This window comes from Pichia kudriavzevii, chromosome 1 (genome assembly GCF_003054445.1).
Source record: "Pichia kudriavzevii chromosome 1, complete sequence".
NCBI lineage: Eukaryota > Fungi > Ascomycota > Pichiomycetes > Pichiales > Pichiaceae > Pichia > Pichia kudriavzevii.
The window spans coordinates 705,476-724,020 of NC_042506.1; the positions used below are offsets into that span (position 1 = coordinate 705,476).

At 36.9% G+C, this 18,545-nt stretch overlaps 7 protein-coding genes across 7 annotated transcripts; 6 read left to right on the top strand and 1 right to left on the bottom strand.

The window, feature by feature from the left end:
* Nucleotides 1-72: 72 nt before the first annotated feature.
* On the top strand, nucleotides 73-4,020 carry C5L36_0A03210 (uncharacterized protein; the record flags this gene model as incomplete). Its single annotated transcript, XM_029463336.1, has 1 exon — nucleotides 73-4,020. One exon carries the CDS (start codon nucleotides 73-75, stop codon nucleotides 4,018-4,020), a length of 3,948 nt encoding a protein of 1,315 aa, XP_029319196.1.
* Nucleotides 4,021-4,372: 352 nt separating this feature from the next.
* On the top strand, nucleotides 4,373-5,131 carry C5L36_0A03220 (uncharacterized protein; the record flags this gene model as incomplete). The annotated part of the gene is made up of 1 exon (XM_029463337.1): nucleotides 4,373-5,131. One exon carries the CDS (start codon nucleotides 4,373-4,375, stop codon nucleotides 5,129-5,131), a length of 759 nt encoding a protein of 252 aa, XP_029319197.1.
* Nucleotides 5,132-5,548: 417 nt separating this feature from the next.
* C5L36_0A03230 (uncharacterized protein) lies at nucleotides 5,549-6,607 on the top strand (the record flags this gene model as incomplete). Its single annotated transcript, XM_029463338.1, has 1 exon — nucleotides 5,549-6,607. One exon carries the CDS (start codon nucleotides 5,549-5,551, stop codon nucleotides 6,605-6,607), a length of 1,059 nt encoding a protein of 352 aa, XP_029319198.1.
* Nucleotides 6,608-6,672: 65 nt separating this feature from the next.
* Nucleotides 6,673-7,140, bottom strand: C5L36_0A03240 (uncharacterized protein; the record flags this gene model as incomplete). Its single annotated transcript, XM_029463339.1, has 1 exon — nucleotides 6,673-7,140. The coding sequence occupies one exon, from the start codon at nucleotides 7,138-7,140 to the stop codon at nucleotides 6,673-6,675; it is 468 nt and encodes a 155-aa protein (XP_029319199.1).
* A 909-nt stretch (nucleotides 7,141-8,049) lies between these two features.
* On the top strand, nucleotides 8,050-9,441 carry C5L36_0A03250 (uncharacterized protein; the record flags this gene model as incomplete). Its single annotated transcript, XM_029463340.1, has 1 exon — nucleotides 8,050-9,441. One exon carries the CDS (start codon nucleotides 8,050-8,052, stop codon nucleotides 9,439-9,441), a length of 1,392 nt encoding a protein of 463 aa, XP_029319200.1.
* Nucleotides 9,442-12,014: 2,573 nt separating this feature from the next.
* Nucleotides 12,015-15,542, top strand: C5L36_0A03260 (uncharacterized protein; the record flags this gene model as incomplete). The annotated part of the gene is made up of 1 exon (XM_029463341.1): nucleotides 12,015-15,542. One exon carries the CDS (start codon nucleotides 12,015-12,017, stop codon nucleotides 15,540-15,542), a length of 3,528 nt encoding a protein of 1,175 aa, XP_029319201.1.
* Nucleotides 15,543-15,894: 352 nt separating this feature from the next.
* On the top strand, nucleotides 15,895-18,528 carry C5L36_0A03270 (uncharacterized protein; the record flags this gene model as incomplete). The annotated part of the gene is made up of 1 exon (XM_029463342.1): nucleotides 15,895-18,528. The coding sequence occupies one exon, from the start codon at nucleotides 15,895-15,897 to the stop codon at nucleotides 18,526-18,528; it is 2,634 nt and encodes an 877-aa protein (XP_029319202.1).
* Nucleotides 18,529-18,545: the final 17 nt, after the last annotated feature.

Here is an 18,545-nt window from a genome sequence, read left to right on the forward strand (position 1 = left end):
TTCTCATATACCTATATAACTCCAATCGTCTGAAATAAACTATTATATAATTCCCTGTGAGCAATACCGACCATGATTTTGAGGGATCGGGTCAAGAGGGAAATAACACATACACAGTTACTAAAGGATGGGGCCGTGAAAATGTTAGGTACTTCATCGCTTAGCAATTCCGCAAGAATTCAAGCTGTTGAACAGTTACATAACGCAATGGATGATATTTATAGATACAAACAGCAATTAGATTTATTGGATAGTATGGAGAATCTCAAGCGGGTAGACACAAAGGAAAAGGTTGAAGTTATCAATATACAGTTAAATCTGGAGATTCTTATAGAAAAATTGAAAACTACAGATGAACCTGAGGAACAAGTCAAAACATGTAACGAAATTGCCAAAATATTTCAGAATGAAGATGCAAAATTGAAGCTTCCCAGTATCTCGAGTATGATTCCTATAATATGGCCTATGTTAATGTCTGATTCCGCATCGGTTAAGTCTGCTGGGTTTCAACTATTGAAATACTTTATCAACAATTATGATGATGTTGTCATTCTATTTTATCAGTATTTCAAACATCATCAGCACGAAAAGTACTATTACTATCCGTATGTCAAGTATTCTACAATTGAAGTTGATCCATATTTGGATTTAGACTTAAATCTGGATTCAGACAACGAACGAGATCCTGTGTCCATCAACCCGATTCATAACATTTCGATTAAGCCATTAACTAAAAAAAATAAGATTTCGGATTTTACCATACAAAAGTGGCAACCACTTTTACTCATAATTGCTGAAGTTTTGTTTGATGATGATTTGATGACAATTTACCAGTGCACACTATTTATAGACAGAGTTTTATTGTTAGGAGGGGTTGAATTTATAAACACTCTTGGAACAAGATCACTAGTATATTGTTTGAATATGCAGCTTTCCAAATTCACTTTTGACTGGGAAACACTAGTAGAGAGAATACGAGTGATAGTAACTTTACTTGATGTCCTATGTACTATTGGTGAAAAAAATGGTAAACTGGCATACGAATGTAATGTTTTCAAAGAACTTATCAGTTACACGATTTCCAATCCCTTTATCAATCCCATTTTTCAGCAACCCACAATTGCAGGGTTCCAAATGGAGCAATTCCAGGATTCACTGAGAGATATAAGTATGATTTGCTTGCCTACTTTTCTGCACGTCTTACAGAAGAATTCCGTGTATTTAGTAAACAGTGATTTTTGTGAAAGAATTATAGCATCGTTAGAAGATCAAAGGGGGAGTCACGTTACAGAGATTATCCAGATACTTTTGTGTACATGGTCTGGGCTTGGGTTATTTTTGGATGATAACAATAAATGCTTGAAAATGTTGCTTGATGGATTATACGATGGGCGCAAAAGAGCAATTTTAAATATCATTTCATACGTTTTAGGTATTCGAGGTGATATAAAGCTATACAATTGGGAAAAGGCGAACAGCGGAACACACAATATCAATGATGAAGGTATGGCAAGTAAAGACAGCATTAGAGTTTGTGAATTCCGTAGTGTTTTTTTGAGTGCCTGTTTAGAAAGTCAAATTCTGGATTTATTTGATGATATTTCTGATGGGCTTGAAAACGAAATTGCACCTATATTGCGGAAAGTCTTTGAAATCAGCGAAAAGAAACGATTGAAATGTCGTTATATAATGAAGAATGAGAGATTGAACGAATTAATAAAACAGAATGTTGAAAGTAAGATTGAGATTGAAGATTCAATCTTTTTGAAGACCACCACAATATCATCAATTAATTCGCTTGTCTCTTTGACTGGTTCGACGAGTTTACTCACAGATCAAATTGGACCGAATTTTCTGAAGCTGAAATTGAAAACTATGAATGAGAATATTGATATAAAGCCATTAATTTGGTCAACGCATGTTCCTCAGACTAAAGAATATAGAGATTGGAATTGGAAACTAATTGGTACTTTATTAAGGGGTGTGTTATGGAACGATAGATTTTTCGAAGATGCATTAAAAGGGACCAAGTTTTTTAAGAGGTTGATTTCATTCTATAAGCCACAAAAGGCCGGGTTTGTGCAAATTAAGAAGAAAGAAAGAGTTAGTAATTCAAGGAAAGTAGTGTTTGATGATGATAGAATCGAGAATAGTGGAGGGGGCATTGAGAGGTATAAATCTAAAATCCACGAAATTACCAAGTCTGATCAGGAAGAGCAGCATGAGGATGACCAAGATAAGTTGGAAAAGACTCTAACGAATTACGAGTACAAAGAATATCACCAACCTGGTGAAGTATATATTGAAAATGGCAAGTCGTTATTTTCATTATTGTTAAGCAAACGGGAAGGAGTTGAGATATTAAGGGATAGTGGCATTATACAAACTTTGACTATATCTTTACTAAAATGTTCAGGGGAGGTCAAAGTAGAAGGTCTATTCGGTGATAAAAGAATGAGTGAGACATTAAGTGCTGGATACTTGAGTATGATTGGAGTCATCAGTTCATATTCTAGCGGGGTCTCATTAATGGAGGAATTTGATATGATCGATGCATTTTTCCAAATTAGAGAGGAGAATGTTTTAATTGAACTCACTAAGGAGCTAGATGTGATGAAGAGTGGGTTAATCAGAAAGTTCATTGAGAAGCAAAGTGTTGTTGGTAGCAAGAAGGTCCGGCTGAATGTTATCAGCCGTATGAACAAGTTATTGGACAAGGAATATGAAGATTATACCATCGACAAGTGGGTTGTTAAGATTCTAATCAATGCGATTTATGATTTTAACAACGAGATATCCAATAAAGGTATCCAGGGGATTATAAAGTACTTAGAGAAAGGTGGAGATATTGCCTATGTGCTGAGTTACAACCCGGATATTGGAGAACTAAAGGAGGTTGGAGGCGAGGTGTACGGCAGTGGGATATTGTGGTATATATTAGGATACGATCTGGGGGTTGAATATGTCAACGAGAAATATGGGGGGCTAGTGGAACGGATCGTAGAAGAGTGGGTCGATAGACGGGAGGAATGGGTCCAGAGAATTGAAATTGGATTATACGAGGAGTTACGAGGAATCAGAGCTGTAGAGAATGATTACAGTCCTGAAAAGAAAAGGTACAATTGTTTTGAATTGTTTGAGAGGTTGGTTAAAACTGATAGCGGTATTTCAAGTGTTGTTAAAATAAACGACAACATTGTTTCTCATATCAACGATGGTCAATTGGATGCTATAGCCATATATTCATTAGGAGAATTTGGACGTAGTGAAAATGGAATAATGATACTCGAGGAGGAAGGTGTTGTTGAAACCGTTGTTTCAATATGTGACAATCGACATAATTATGCCCATATAACATGGAGAATACGTGGGGCAGCATTTAGTGCCCTTGCCGCTTGGCGGATGCACCCGTTGGGAGTCGAGTTAGTGGAGGAGGCACGTGCCTCTGCTACATGTCCATCCTCATATGCTTACGGTAGAGTCACTTATAGAGACACAAATATTGACATATGCACCGAGTTGGGAGGGGTCCACATAGATGAGGGGACTTCTCCCTCAATTTGGGGGGGGAAATCGACAACCATTTTGACTCCAATTTCGGCATCTACTCAAGTTTCGGCCTCGGCGTCGGCAACAGTTTCGGCATCAGTGTCGGCATCGGCGTTGGAAATTATCCCGGAATCTACGTTAACCAACAAAGGATCAAGGGAAACCCCCTCGGAATCCGCACCAGAGGAATGGACCTCCACCCTCGGTGTCCGGGACCTTCTACGTGGAGTACTAGCTACTGGTGGCTCAGCAATGGCCGGTTTGGCGGAATCCGGAGATGTGCGTGCGGAGACCGAGCCTGTTTTAGAGGAGCGGCTTGCCAAAATAGCCGCAGAGGGGAGGAGTGCGGCACAAATCTTAAAATCACAAAAGGCTTTAAAGGAGAAAGACATTAGCCGCACGCGGTACTGGGAGAAAAATGCGGAGTTTGCATTGGCCTTATTTGGGGAGGGGGCAATGCGGGGCCATTAGATTCTAATTTAGGGGGTGATTATAACGTATAAGGGTCTCTCATATAGCGGGGAGCTTCCCCCAACAGGGTTTAGAAAAGTTCTCTGTTATATAAAGACCCCTTCTTCTGTCTTATTTCAGGGTAGATCGATCTTCATTGCTTTAACAATAATTTTTTAATTATCCAATACAAATTAAGAGATTTCAAATTCACAATCTTTATTTGATTTTATCTCTTTGAAAATAGGAATTGAAATACAAGAAACAAACGCGATTGCAAATATTCTAATTGAAATTATAATATTATACGTTACAAAATTACACTTTACTTATAGTTTAAATTAACTCAATCCAATTTATTGATTCAAACATAATGTCAAACTACGATCTTGAAAAACAAGTTTCACAAGATGAACATCTTGAAACTGCAAACAACAACTCTCCTCCAGTGGGGTTGTATGATTCCCAATCTTTTAACTCAAATCATGTGGTGCATAAAGTTACCACATCTGATGATGGTAACTACATTTATTTGGGAAAGAAGAAGTTTGCCAAAGATGACCTCCTGCAAGCTTTCGGTGGTACCTTGAATCCTGGTTTAGCCGTTGCCCCAAGTCATAAATTTGCCAACCCTGCTCCTGTAGGTTTGTGTGGATTTGCCCTAAGTACCTTTGTTTTATCAATGATTAATGCCGGTGCAATGGGTGTTTCAAATGATAGTGTTGTTGTTGGATTGGCAATGTTTTATGGTGGATTTGTCCAATTTTGTGCAGGTATGTGGGAAATGGTTATGGAAAATACATTTGGTGCGGTGGCACTTGCTTCTTATGGAGGTTTTTGGATGTCATTTGCAGCAATTTCAATTCCTTGGTTTAATATTGCCTCTAGTTATGATGATCCAATTGAATTCCAGAATGCCGTTGGCTTTTATTTACTAGGTTGGTCAATGTTCACCTTTATGTTGACCCTGTGTACATTGAAATCCACCCTTGCATTCTTTTCCCTCTTTTTCCTCTTGGCAGTTACCTTTTTATTGTTGGCCATTGCAGATCTAGGCAAATCTCCAAATTGTAAGACTGCAGGCGGTGTTGTTGGTGTCATAGTTGCCTTCATTGCATGGTATAACGCATAGGCCGGTTTGTCTAACAAGCAAAACTCCTATGTCACTGTCAGTGCAGTTAAGTTGCCAGTTTTCGGTGACAACAACTAAGCTTGGTTATTATTGATTAGTAACTATTGCATCTGATGCTAAATTTATGATTTTTTTTTTTTTGGTAGCCTCCTCTCTTTCTAATTAATTTAATTATATGTCTCTATAATGTCTTATTTCTTCTTTATATTGTTGACAACTTTATCTATTCTAGGTTGATAACGATGAAAAATTGTGTGGATACTTTCGTCGCGCATAAGCAGTTGGAATAACTCGTGCCTAACTCCACCCTGACTCACATTGACACAAGAAAGTTTCTGCATAGCTTGAAGAATCCTGCTGGAGAGTGCATAGGTTGGTTTATATCCGTTGGGAAGAGTTTTACAAAATTACCTTCGAATGCAACGCTTGCAGACACACAAGCTTATTCAAAGACTGGCGACTAACGCGCTGCCGTCAACCAGGAAAACGTTGCTAACAACCTCCATATATCCATCAGCAAATCAAACCTTAGAGACTTTACTGATTCTAATATCCAAGAGATTGGAGTCAATGTCGAAGCTTCCTTACATCGGCATGATGAATGTGAATATGGCCAAGATCTGGACTTCCTACATATCAAGTTGCCAGGATCTACTGAATTATACAAATGCCGGCGATTATCAGGATTTGATGCACTTCCAAATAGGAAATGATTTACAGAATAAACAGTTTGTGTCTATTTTGGAGAAACTACTGATTGACCATGCGGATAATATTCCATTTTTAAGAGATGGCTTGACGGAGAGTGAAATCTTCAAAAATGACGAATCCAAGGAACGTGAGTTTTTGAATCTACATTTAAAGGAACGTATTTTAATGAGATTAATTGCAAGTGATCATATTGAGAAGTCGAATGGGAATTTAACCGGTGTTGCAGATCGAAATCTGGATGTTTTGGATGTGCTCCATAAAAGCATTGATTTCGTAGATAGTATGACACTGATGAAGTATTACGAGAAAGTCAAAATTGATATTGAGACCAGAATCGTTGATAATAACGGAGACGATAAACTGGTTTTCCCGTATATTTCAACGCACATAGAATATGTGTTAAACGAAATACTGAAGAACTCGGCACGTGCAACAATTGAGAATAATTCGAGTGAGCCAATAAAGATTCTGGTTATTTTAAATAAGCTAGAGAAAACCCTACAGTTTAGAGTATCCGATAGTGGTGGTGGTGTGCCACCACATATTCTACCACATCTATGGGATTATGCATTTACAACAGTCAACGAAACTTCGAAGAGTGACACTCTTGGTTTGGATACCGGTGTTCATGATAATATCGTGGCTGGAATGGGGTATGGCCTACCACTGAGTTTGATATATACCAAAATATTTGGAGGCGATTTAAATTTGAGAAGTGTTTGGGGGAAAGGTACAGACGCATACATTTTATTCAAAGGTATTTAACAAAATTATATATGCATATATATGTATCTATATATGTATTTACAAGTAACGAGCACGGGAAGACACTATAAATTTCTCTTGTCAAAGGTTGAAACATCCTTTGCGACACTACTCAAGAAGCCAAACGCTCTAGCCCTTCTGATTGCCTTGGCCATTTGCTTCTGCTTCCGTGGTGATAATCCAGTGACGTCTCTATGTAGAATCTGACCTGACGAGTTCATGTAGCCATTTAGCAGATGTGGTATAACATAAAAGTCGGTGGGATTGATTTCCCTACTATTGAAACTAGATGATTTCATATAATTCGCCATCTGTGCCTTATTCACTTTGGTCTGGTACCTTTGAGCAGAGATAGAGAAATCAAAAGGATCGTATGTCTTCTTGTTAGTCATGTTTGGTATGAACCTGTCGTTAATCACAGTTGTCTGAATTTTAGATTGCATGGACGTGGCGCTTTTAAAAGCCTCATTGATATTTTTGAATGGAGCAGCATCATATGCAGATCTAGAAGTATGTAATGATCTCTTGAACATGACTGGATTATCTTTGGTAAGTAAGCCAAGATGTTTTCACTTAAGGTCAAGTGTTAGAATAATGTATATCTACAAAATGTTGATGTTGCCCATTTCCATGGAGTCTTGCAAAATGCGAAGTTTGAAAAATTATAGCAGGAAACTGGAAAGAGTTCAGTTATAATGCACAAATCGACGCGCCGCCCATTGCAAAGTAATTTAACTGCAAGAGGTAGACGAAATATACACATTGTTGGCCACATTACAGAACCTCTGATACCTCCCAATGCTACATACAATGTATACCGGAAAAAGCGGCAACATAGACCTACTTTAAGGCTATTGTTATACTCTCAATGACAGAAATGGCAATTAACCGATGAAGTACGATAAATTGTTACATAATACCAATTGCAATGCCAGCATGGTGGTAGTTAGTAGGAAGGAGAGTTACGTTGTAGTAGTTTTTAGACGAGATTTTCTAGCCCCATAAATAAAAGGGGAACCAGAGGAAGGAAAGAAAACAAAATTCATGGTGCTTTCTAACATTAGTGCTGATGTTGTTTGAAAAGTACATACATGTACATGATCACCATTACAAGGAGCAATGAAGATTCTAAAGTGTTCTAGATGTTAGGGAGTAAATATTTTGTAGCTATTGTTACAGTTGCACCATTTCGCCACCTCACCATTCAGAGACTTGTCGTAATTTAACGCCGTCATATACATGTCAGCCGATTAGTATTTCGGACTACTACTGTTATTAAACTTTCAGTGGTGTGTTAAAAGTCTAACACTCTACTAAAAAGGAAAAAAAAGCTACCCCATGAAATTTTTTTTTTCTTAGTCTCTTCAAGAAGCGGATACTCTTATGACATCATTCAATGTCTTCGACCACGTTAATTAGGAACATTAATAAGATAGAAACCAATGAGTGTACGTCGCAGTGGTAGAAACAGGACAAGGATTGACTATGCGGCTCTGAATGAAACACACACAATCCAGGAGCATAATGTGCATCCACATACACAGGCATTCAAAGAATTCCATGATGCATCAACATTGGATGATAAAGTGTGTGTTATTGAAAATCCATTAGAAACATTTGATGATGAAAAGTTAAGAGATTTAGTCTATAAAACCCGGTTACTGAAACCGATATTGATAAGAGGCGCAAATCCGAATGTTTCAGATACTTACAACTCTAATATCCAACTAAGTTTCGAGATCCCAGCTTATGATATGGACCAAGTTACTGAGAAGGTTGGTGAGGATCATAAAGTGCCAGTTATGGATGTGATGACACAGAACAATTCTCCATTTTGGAATATGGCTAAATGGAGAGACTATTACCAACAATCCAGGGAAGAAAGAGATAAAGTAAGAAACGTTATAAGTCTGGAGATTAGTGAAACCGAATTAGGTAGGGAAATCAAGATACCCAAAATTGTAGAAGATTTGGATATAGTTTACAAGCTGTTTGAGGACAATAGCAAGCTAAATTTTTCCCAATTATTGGATGAAAGTGGAATAGTGCCTCCCAAAGTACAGAAATACATTCTAATGTCTATTGCTGGTTCTTACACTGACTTCCATATTGATTTTGCTGGCACTTCTGTTTATTATTCACCTATTTCAGGTCACAAGCAATTCATTCTTTTCCCACCCCTGAAAAGAAATCTGGAGATATATAAGAAATGGTGTTTATCAGATGACCAGAATAAAACGTGGTTGCCCTCCTTAATACCAACCTTGAAGCAATCTGAAATTGCTAGACTACGGCAAACACGCACTCCTGAGGCGTATTTGAATAACGGATTTGCCATTGATATTTTCCCTGGTGACTTATTACTTTTACCAAGCATGTGGATCCATTCGGTGTACACAAAGGAGAATAGTATCATCATCGGAGGGAATTATTTAAACCTATTAAGCTTGAAAACTCATTTGCAAGCACATCAGATTGAAATAGCTACACGTGTAGATGAACAGTTTAAATTCCCCAATTTCGTCAAGTTTGTGTGGTTAATAGCATATTATCTAATAAAAAATAATGACTATGACGAAGCTATACATGAGGAAATTGTCAGTTTGTTAAATTTTCTTAAAGAGCAGTGGACATTTGTCTCAAAAGCTGGGGGGAAGTCATTCACTAGGAGGGATCGGCTTCTCGTCTCTAAGATCAAAAGTGCTATTCCAAAAGAAGTTATTGGTGATGTTCCCGCATTTTTAGAAGAACTGAAAATCAAAGTAGATAAAACCTGCGATAATAGTGAAGAGCCTACACGTAAGAAGCTAAAAGTAGAAAATAGTAATACTTAGAGCTATCTATCTGTTGTAGTCAATTAACAACAGGTATACAGACTAACACCGTTTTGGGTTAAAGACATAAATGGAAATACTGAATACGTGATTTGCAAATATTCTCCATTATCAAATTGTTTATCTGTGCAGCAAGTGCAAGAATCTAGAGCTACCAACCAAAAGATTATTCCATTTTTCCACTAAACTGATTGAAATGGGTCTAATGGTACCTATCACCAACACAAGCATGTCGAACTTCATATTTACCTGTTGGTAAAATATGATCATTCAATTTTAGTATTAAAATTGAGCTGGAACAAAATGTTACAAGGGATCTAGTTGGTATTGTATATATATACAGGAAAAAACAGAAGGAAACTAACACCGCTCATAAACCGGTAACCAACTTAAACCTTCCATTCACTCCAAAGTAAATCATTCTGTTAACAGTCAGGCCTTTTGCTAGTTCTAACTAAAGCGGGAACTCGTGTATTTTTAGACCAAGTATGCTTTTATAATCGTTTTGATTTAGCATTCTTCTGATTGATTTTATTGAAACCTCAATTTTATGACATTTTATCTATTAAAGGGAAGTCGGTCAGTCTTTGAAAGCATATTACCAGTTGTTACTAATATGACTTAGCTACGATAATGTGCTCGATTTCACCTTTCGACTATAACGTTTATATTACGGATAAATAAGCTTTTATAATGATAAGCCGCTAGAAAAAAGGTGTTATTTTTTACATAGTTCAAACTGAAAAATCTCTTCCTTTCAATTCGCAAGCTTCATCTCTTTAGATTTAATTTTATGAAGAAAACAATTCTCTTTCACTATTAAGACTAGACGCTTTTTTGATAGATATCTTAAAACATTTAGAATTGACAACTGTTCCAATATGAGCTGCGTTTTGCCAAATGTTAGCTAACCTATATATTGGTTTATAATTATTATCATGGCGTCTATCCCAGTTATATTTATATGTTTCCGGTGCATAAAACAGTAAGTAACCTCCCTCAGTAAAAAAATGGTCTGGTCCACCAGCATTTTTCATCGAACTTTCCTATTAGTTTTCAATGTTTTTCATTTGCTAATAGTCTATTACGGAACACCACTTTAACTTTATTGTATCAGGTTGATATCAAAATTGCAAATTGATCTAAAGCAGAACAGCGCTCATAGCAACTGGTATAATCACAATGTACCTTTTCTTCACAGCTACCTTTATTTAAAATATTATCACAGGCATCATGGAATCATTGCTTACTATTCCTGTAGTTATGCCTATCTTAATTATTATAGTGAGTTAAAAACAAGTCAATCTCATTTAATAAAATAGGGCTATTCGAAATTTGTAGACCGTCTTATTTCGAGCTTTTTGTTCTTTCTGGGTTTCTTAGAATAGTCTTTATCTTAAGAACAAGCACTCGCCGTTTTTTTGGTAATATTGATGTCCCTATATTTTCATCCTCCTTCTGCTGCCTCTTTGAGCTTGAAATTCTTCTCATAATAACATTTGTGTTTTGTGCCTGTTCATAAGTTTGAAGAATTCGTTTACACTATAGCCCATGTCTTCATCTAACACTGCTCCGACATTTGACTTAGCTGGATGTATTTTATAATCTCTGTCATTTATAATCTGTCTTATTAAAAGAAGGAGGCCGCCGTCTATGTATAGTCAACCGCATATGAGTTAACTCGAATCCAAACTGCGTAGCTATATAAAACTTAATCCGAGTAATTCTTGTCAAATTTTCGAATAACTGAATGGGCACTATTGATTACAGTCTTATCATCTAAGTGGTCACGTTGGGCAAAAAGAAAAAGTTTCTTAGAAACAAAGTACACATCTAGTAATACCAAATGACCTTCAAGAATATAATAGTACATCTTCTCTTATAAACACTAATTTGTAAATATTCACCGTGCTTGCTTTGATTTGTCACACCATTGATCCTTAAAGCTTGCGAAAGTGTTCACAATTTTAATTACCTTCGTGGCATCTCTTACTTGAAAAAATTCAAGTTCTCGATATTCTGAAAGTTAAAAAAAAGTTCAATATAGTTCTAAAGCTACAATATCATCTAATAAGAAAATACACTGTACACAAAAACCCCATGGATATGGGTATAGTTATTTTCATTATTTTCTAGTTGTATTCCCTACTTCTCCCTTTAATGATGAGAGTTTTGAAGTGGTAAAAAAAGCTAGCGCGCATTTGCCGATTTTAAATTTAGGAGTTGGTTTAATTTCAAATTTCAAGACGAGGGTTGAAGTTGACCAAATGGAAGGTTGTAAACGTGTTACTACAAGAGAGTCTTTCTGATCTTCTCAAAAAATAGCTGCTTACATCCCCACTCATCATGAAGATGCTAACTAAGGTACGTTAATCTAAGGCATGACATTGTACATGATCTTCCATTGTGGCATGTGATATATTTGATAACATACTAACGCCCATTGATTGTTTGTTTATATAATATAGTTTGAGTCAAAATCTTCAAGAGCCAAAGGTGTTGCATTCCATCCAAAAAGACCTTGGCTTCTTGTTTCTTTGCATTCTTCTACTATCCAACTATGGGATTATCGTATGGGAACTCTGATTGACCGTTTTGAAGATCATGACGGCCCTGTTCGGTGTGTTGCTTTCCATCCAACACAACCAATCTTTGTTTCTGGTGGTGATGATTACACCGTTAAAGTTTGGTCCACACAAACCAGAAAATGCATGTTCACCTTAACGGGTCATTTGGATTATGTAAGAACTGTTTTCTTCCACAATGAGTTACCTTGGATTATTTCGGCATCTGATGATCAAACAGTCAGAATTTGGAATTGGCAAAATAGAAAGGAAATTGCTTGCTTGACAGGTCATAATCACTACGTTATGTGTGCGCAATTCCACCCAAAACAAGATTTGATTGTTTCGGCCTCATTGGACCAAACTGTTAGAGTCTGGGATATTTCTGGTTTAGTTAAAAAGCATTCTGCTCCTTCTTCTTCTTCGCCTTATGGTAACGGCTCGATGAACCAGTTTGACCAGTACAATAGAAACCAACCTCCTCAACAAGATATCTTTGGTAACACTGACGCGATTGTCAAATACGTTCTAGAAGGTCACGATAAAGGTGTTAACTGGGCCTCCTTCCATCCCGAATTGCCATTGATTGTGTCTGGTGGCGATGATAGATCTATCAAATTATGGAGAATGTCCGAAACTAGAGCTTGGGAAGTTGATGGTTGTAGAGGACACACTAACAATGTTCCATGTGTTTTGTTCCACCCAACTGAAGATTTGATCATCTCCGTTGGCGAAGACAAGACTATCAGAACTTGGGATTTAAATTCCAGATCTCCTGTCAAGCAATTCAAGAGGGAAAACGATAGGTTTTGGATGGTTGTTGCACATCCAAACATTAATTTGTTTGCCGCATGCCATGACTCTGGTGTGATGGTTTTCAAATTGGATAGAGAGAGACCTGCATCTACCATCAATCCGTCTACCCAAGAACTATTCTTCATCAATAATGATAACCAAGTCCAGAAATACAATTTTGGTTCAAAGGCTACATCTTTACCTTTACTATCATTAAAGAAAATAGCATTACCATGGAATAAAATTAGGAATATATCTTACAACCCTTCAGAAAACTCTATGTTGATTCAAGTTGGTGACAATGACAATGGAGTTTACTCTTACTTTAATTTACCAAAGGAAGTTGTCGGTGCTTTGGAACCTTCCATTAGGGGGGAAGGTAAGGCAAATTCTGCTTATTTTATTGCAAGAAATAGGTTTGTTACATTTTTAAGATCATCTCATAAACTAGATGTTCATGATTTAAACAATAACATAACTAAATCTATTACTTTGGATAGTGATGTCAAAGATATTGTACCAGGTATACCTGGTTGTGTCCTTTTACTGAAAGGTTCCAGTGTGGTCCTCTTTGATGTTCAGCAGAAGAAGGAATTGGGCACATTACAAATGAATAACGCCAAATATGCTGTCTGGTCAAACGATCACCAACATTTGGCTTTGCTATCCAAACATACGATTGTTATTGTTAACAAGAAGTTTGAAACTGTCATGTCTATGCATGAAACTATCAGAATCAAATCTGCGGCTTGGGATGATACAGGAGTATTATTATATTCTACATTAAACCATATAAAATATGTTTTATTGAACGGTGATAGAGGTACAATCAAAACTTTGGAAAATACATTGTATATTACCAAAGTTTCTGGAAACAGCTGCTATTGTTTAAATAGAAAGGGTGAAGTTGAAGCCTTTACCATTGATCCAACAGAATACAGATTCAAAAAAGCACTGATCAACAAAAAGTTCAACGAAGTTTTGAGAATCATCAGAAATTCCAATTTGGTTGGAGAGAATATTATTGCATATTTGAAGAAATCAGGTTATCCAGAAGTGGCGTTGCAATTTGTTGAGGATCCAGAAAGTAGATTCGATTTGGCAATAGAATGCCACAATCTGGCAATTGCTCTTGAAGAAGCAAATAAAATTGATTCCAAACCGATTTGGGAAAGATTGGGTAAAGAAGCCCTGATTCAAGGTAACACCCAAGTAACTGAATTGGTTTACCAAAAGTTACACTTATTAGACAAATTATCATTCCTTTACCTAACCACAGGTGAGAACGATAAGCTCAATAAGATGGCAAATATTGCAGAAGCACGTGAGGATATTGGTTCTTTATTCACCAACTCGATATACTTAGGTGATGTCGAACGGAAAATTCAGACTTTCATAAATGCTGGTCTAACTCCATTAGCATATGCAACTGCAAAATCTAGTGGTTTGGAAGAATTAGCAGATTCCATTCTTGAACAATCTGGTTTGTCTATTGATGATGTCTCTTTACCAAAGAATATTACTAAAAAACCACTTGGTGTCTTGAAACCAGTTAATAAGTTCGTTGAAAACTGGCCACTAGGTGAAGCGAAGTTGTCATTTTTTGAACAAGCACTCTCTGGAAATTTTGAGGACTTGTCGATTGAAGAATCTAAGGTTACTGAGGATAACGCCAACGAAATTATGGATGATGCGATTGAGTACCAGGACGATGATGAGCCAATTGATGATGGTGATGCGTGGGATCTAGGTGACGAAGAACTCGATGTTGATTTAGATGTGGAAGAAGAACTAGAAGAAACAAATACAGATGTTTCAAAGTTGCCAAAAGAGTTAAGATCCTGGGTCAAAAATGCCAAAACCCCAGGAGCATACATTGCTGCTGGTAAATTTGATGTTGCCGCTGGTATGTTGAATAAGCAAGCAGGTATTAAGAATTTTGCACCATTAAAGGATAGATTCATGGAAATTTACACAGCGTCTAAGCTAAACATTTCCACCTTTGATGAAGCTGGAATCAAAACTAGTTTACCTGTCTATATCAATGATATCGAGAAGGCTGATGAAGCAGGAAAAATCGTTGGTTTTGTGCCGGGGTATGATGAGCTGGAAAATTTAGTCCAAGAAGGTTACAAACTGTTCAAGGCTAACCAATTAGAAGATTCAATTCAAATCTTCAGAAAAGTCATTTACATTATTGCAACTTTATCACTAAACTCTAATGATGAAGAGGAGAAATGTAAAGAAATAATGAATATCTGTAAAGAATATATTCTTGCTCTACAAATTGAATTGACTAGAAGAGCATTACCTGCTACCGAAGTTAAGAGGAATTTGGAATTGGCTGCCTACTTTTCACATATGAAGCTACAACCTGCCCATCGTTTAAACGCTTTGCAGGTTGCAATGACACAATCTTTCAAAGCCAAGAACTATCACTATGCATCATATTTTGCCAGTGAGTTTTTGAAAATAATGTCTACTGGTTCGAGGGCGGAACAAGCTAAAAAGATCCAGGCCAAGGCAGATTCCATTGCAACAGACGCTATCGTTATAGATTATGATCCATTTGCTGATTGGGAGATTTGTGCAGGTGATTACGTTCCTATTTATGGTAATGATATTGTACGTGAAAAGGTTCTTGGTGTTGGTTACGGTAAATCCTGGAAAGGTAAGATCTGTAAGGTCACCCAAATCTCTGAAATTGGAGGTGTCGGTAGCGGACTTCGTCTTAAGAACTAGGTATATCTTTTATCCGTTGTCATAAGCTTTCTCTTTTTTTGTTATAGGTTAAAAAGAATGCTCGTTTACATATTTAAGTAGTGATATTTTCTTCAAAAGGCCAAGAAACTAAAGGTGCATTGTACATAGTACTACGTATTTGTACGTGTGGTGCACAGATGTCCTAGTATAAGTGTTTTTTTTTTTCAAAATTTTTCATGTTTCCGTTTTCCAGCGTGAAGAAATTTGCGTCTTCGACAACAGATACCTTGAAGTGATATATTGAAAGGGCCAATATTTTGTTCCTCTTAATCAACCAGCTCATCAAGGATCTAATAGAACATCGTCAAAGTTAGTGCATCTATATATTACGATGTCATCTTTTTTCTATACCTCCTATGATTCGGAATCATCTTCGGACGAAGATACCCTCTACTATTCTGATGATGAACGTTACTTAGAGCAAAAGCAAAAACTGGAAAAGAGCATCCTAATTACAGGGGATGATGAAAGTGATAGTGGTGAGGAAACAATGTCTGAATCAGAGGAAGAAGCACCAAAACCACAGGCTTCTGCATTTCTAAAATCGAGCTCTGCAGAAGCTGAATCCAGTGAAGAAGAAGAGTCTGATGAAGATTGGAGTGCAGATTCTGACTCCGATTCTGATTCTGATGTTGCACCAAAGGGTAGAAACTACTTCTTGAAAAGTGATTTTTTGAAAGGCAGTACCAACGATTCCGACGATGAAGAAAACGAAAAGAAGGTTGTTAAGTCTGCAAAGGAGAAATACCTTGATGAATTGGCTGATTTGACAGACAAAATTGAGAACTTATCAATGGTTGAGGAATGGGTTCGCCTTGCCGATGAATTTGATAAACTATACAAACTTTCTTACAAACATAACCAGTATCATATCCCAATTCCAAGATCTTTTATTAAAGCGCTTGCTATTTTAGAGGATGCAATCAAAAACGATTCTTCAGCAGCACCTGAATCTACAAAGAAATTGAGTGCAAGCGAATCTAAGAGTCTAAACATTTTAAAACAAAAGGTTAAGAAAGAAGCGAAGATCTATGTCGACCAACTCGACATCTACAGAAAAGATCCAGAAGCTTACGAAGCGGGTAGCAATGAACCACAATTGGTTGCAGATGATTTAGATTCTGAAAAAGAACTTTCAATTACTCATGCTAACTTGTTCTCAATTGTTCAATCTATTCTTGAAACCAGAGGTAAGAAAGGTGTTGACATCAATGAACAGCTCTCTAAATTAAGTCAATTACTCCAAGTTGCGCAAATGACATATGAAAAGATTGTCCTTCTTAATCTGATCATCTCCTTAAGATATGAACTACACACTAAGGATGATTACATGCCAACTGGTCAATGGAACTTGGCTTGTCAAAACATCAATGACTTGTTGGATGTTTTAGATAATGATAAGTCTTTTGTTGTCACTGAAAGTGCGCCAACTAATGATGATATCACCAAAACACCACCTGCAAATTCTGAAGGTAAGCATTTGGTTGTTGGTTCAGTTGCTTCACATGTTGAGAGATTGGCAGACGAATTTACTACTCATTTATTATACATTGATCCTAACTCTTCTGAATACATTGCCGTTCTAAAGGATGAAGCCAAGCTCTACAAAACAATTGTCAGAACACAGATCTATCTAACACAAATCATCTCACCTTCGAATTACGGAGACCTTGAAGGTGATCAGTTGTGTCGTATTGTACTCAAGAGGCTAGAGTCTATATACTTCAAACCTGTTCAATTGATTGTTCTCTCTGAATTAAACGTTTGGAATTCCTTAGTCGAAGAGATATACGAATTTGTTCCAAAAATATCCAGTGAGTCTGCAGAATCTTCCAATGAACAGACTAATTCATTAATAGATTCTTTATGTTCTCATTTGTATCAGTATTCTACTGGTATTTCTTCATCTATTTCCAGAAAACGTGCTGCATTGATGCAAGCATACTACTATGCAGCTTCTTCACAGTTTTTCCGTGCACGTGATATCCTTCACTTGACCCATGTTCAAGCTACAATCCATACATCTGAACCAGGTGTTCAAGTTTTATTTAATCGTGCTATTGTTCAATTAGGTTTGGCCGCATTCCGTGCTGGTTTGATTGAAGAAGCACAAACTATTTTGAATGAAGTTGTTACCAGCCCACATACTAGGGATTTATTAGGACAAGGTAAGATCTACTTCTCTAATTCAAGTAACAGCTCAGATCCAAGCTCTAATGAAAAAGGTAAGTTTGTGCCCTTCCATATGCATGTTAATATTGAGTTAGTTGATGTCGTTTACTACATTTCCTCGTTATTTGTTGAAGTTCCATCAATGGCATTGCATTCTTATCAGGGCTCCACCACAGGTGCTATTAATGCAGCAAATGCAGAGGCACAGGCTTCATCGCAAAGTGGAAAGAAGGCCGTTTCTAGATCATTCAAGCGTATTCTTGACTATACCGAAAGGCAGTACTTCCAAGGACCAGCTGAAGAAACCAGAGACTTTGTCTTTGACGCTTATGATGAATTAGTTAGGTTTAATTGGAAAAAGGCATCGGAAATCCTCACCGGTTTAAGAGTATGGGGTATGATGCCAGGTTTATCTTCCACACATGTTGAGGGCAAATCAGGTGCAGAATTATTGAATCAAATGTTAACTGAAACTTGTAAGACAGAAGCATTGAAGACATGGGTTTACGTTAACGGTGGCATTGTAAAGAACTACTCAGTAGCAAAATTGGCATCCAGGTTTGAACTTGCAGAAGAAAAAGTCAGTAGTATTCTTGGTGGTTTAATTTACCGTGAAGAGATCAGAGCACATTTGAAGTTCAATGCTAAAGGCAACAAGTTGATTGTATTTGAAAAGAAGGAAGATGGTATGTCTGAAATTGTACGAGACTTAACAGACAAGGTCAACTCAATCTTAGAACGTAATGAGAAATTAAGCTCAGGTGGTTACCAAATCATGTTAAAGAAGAAATAATGTTGTTCCTTAGAACC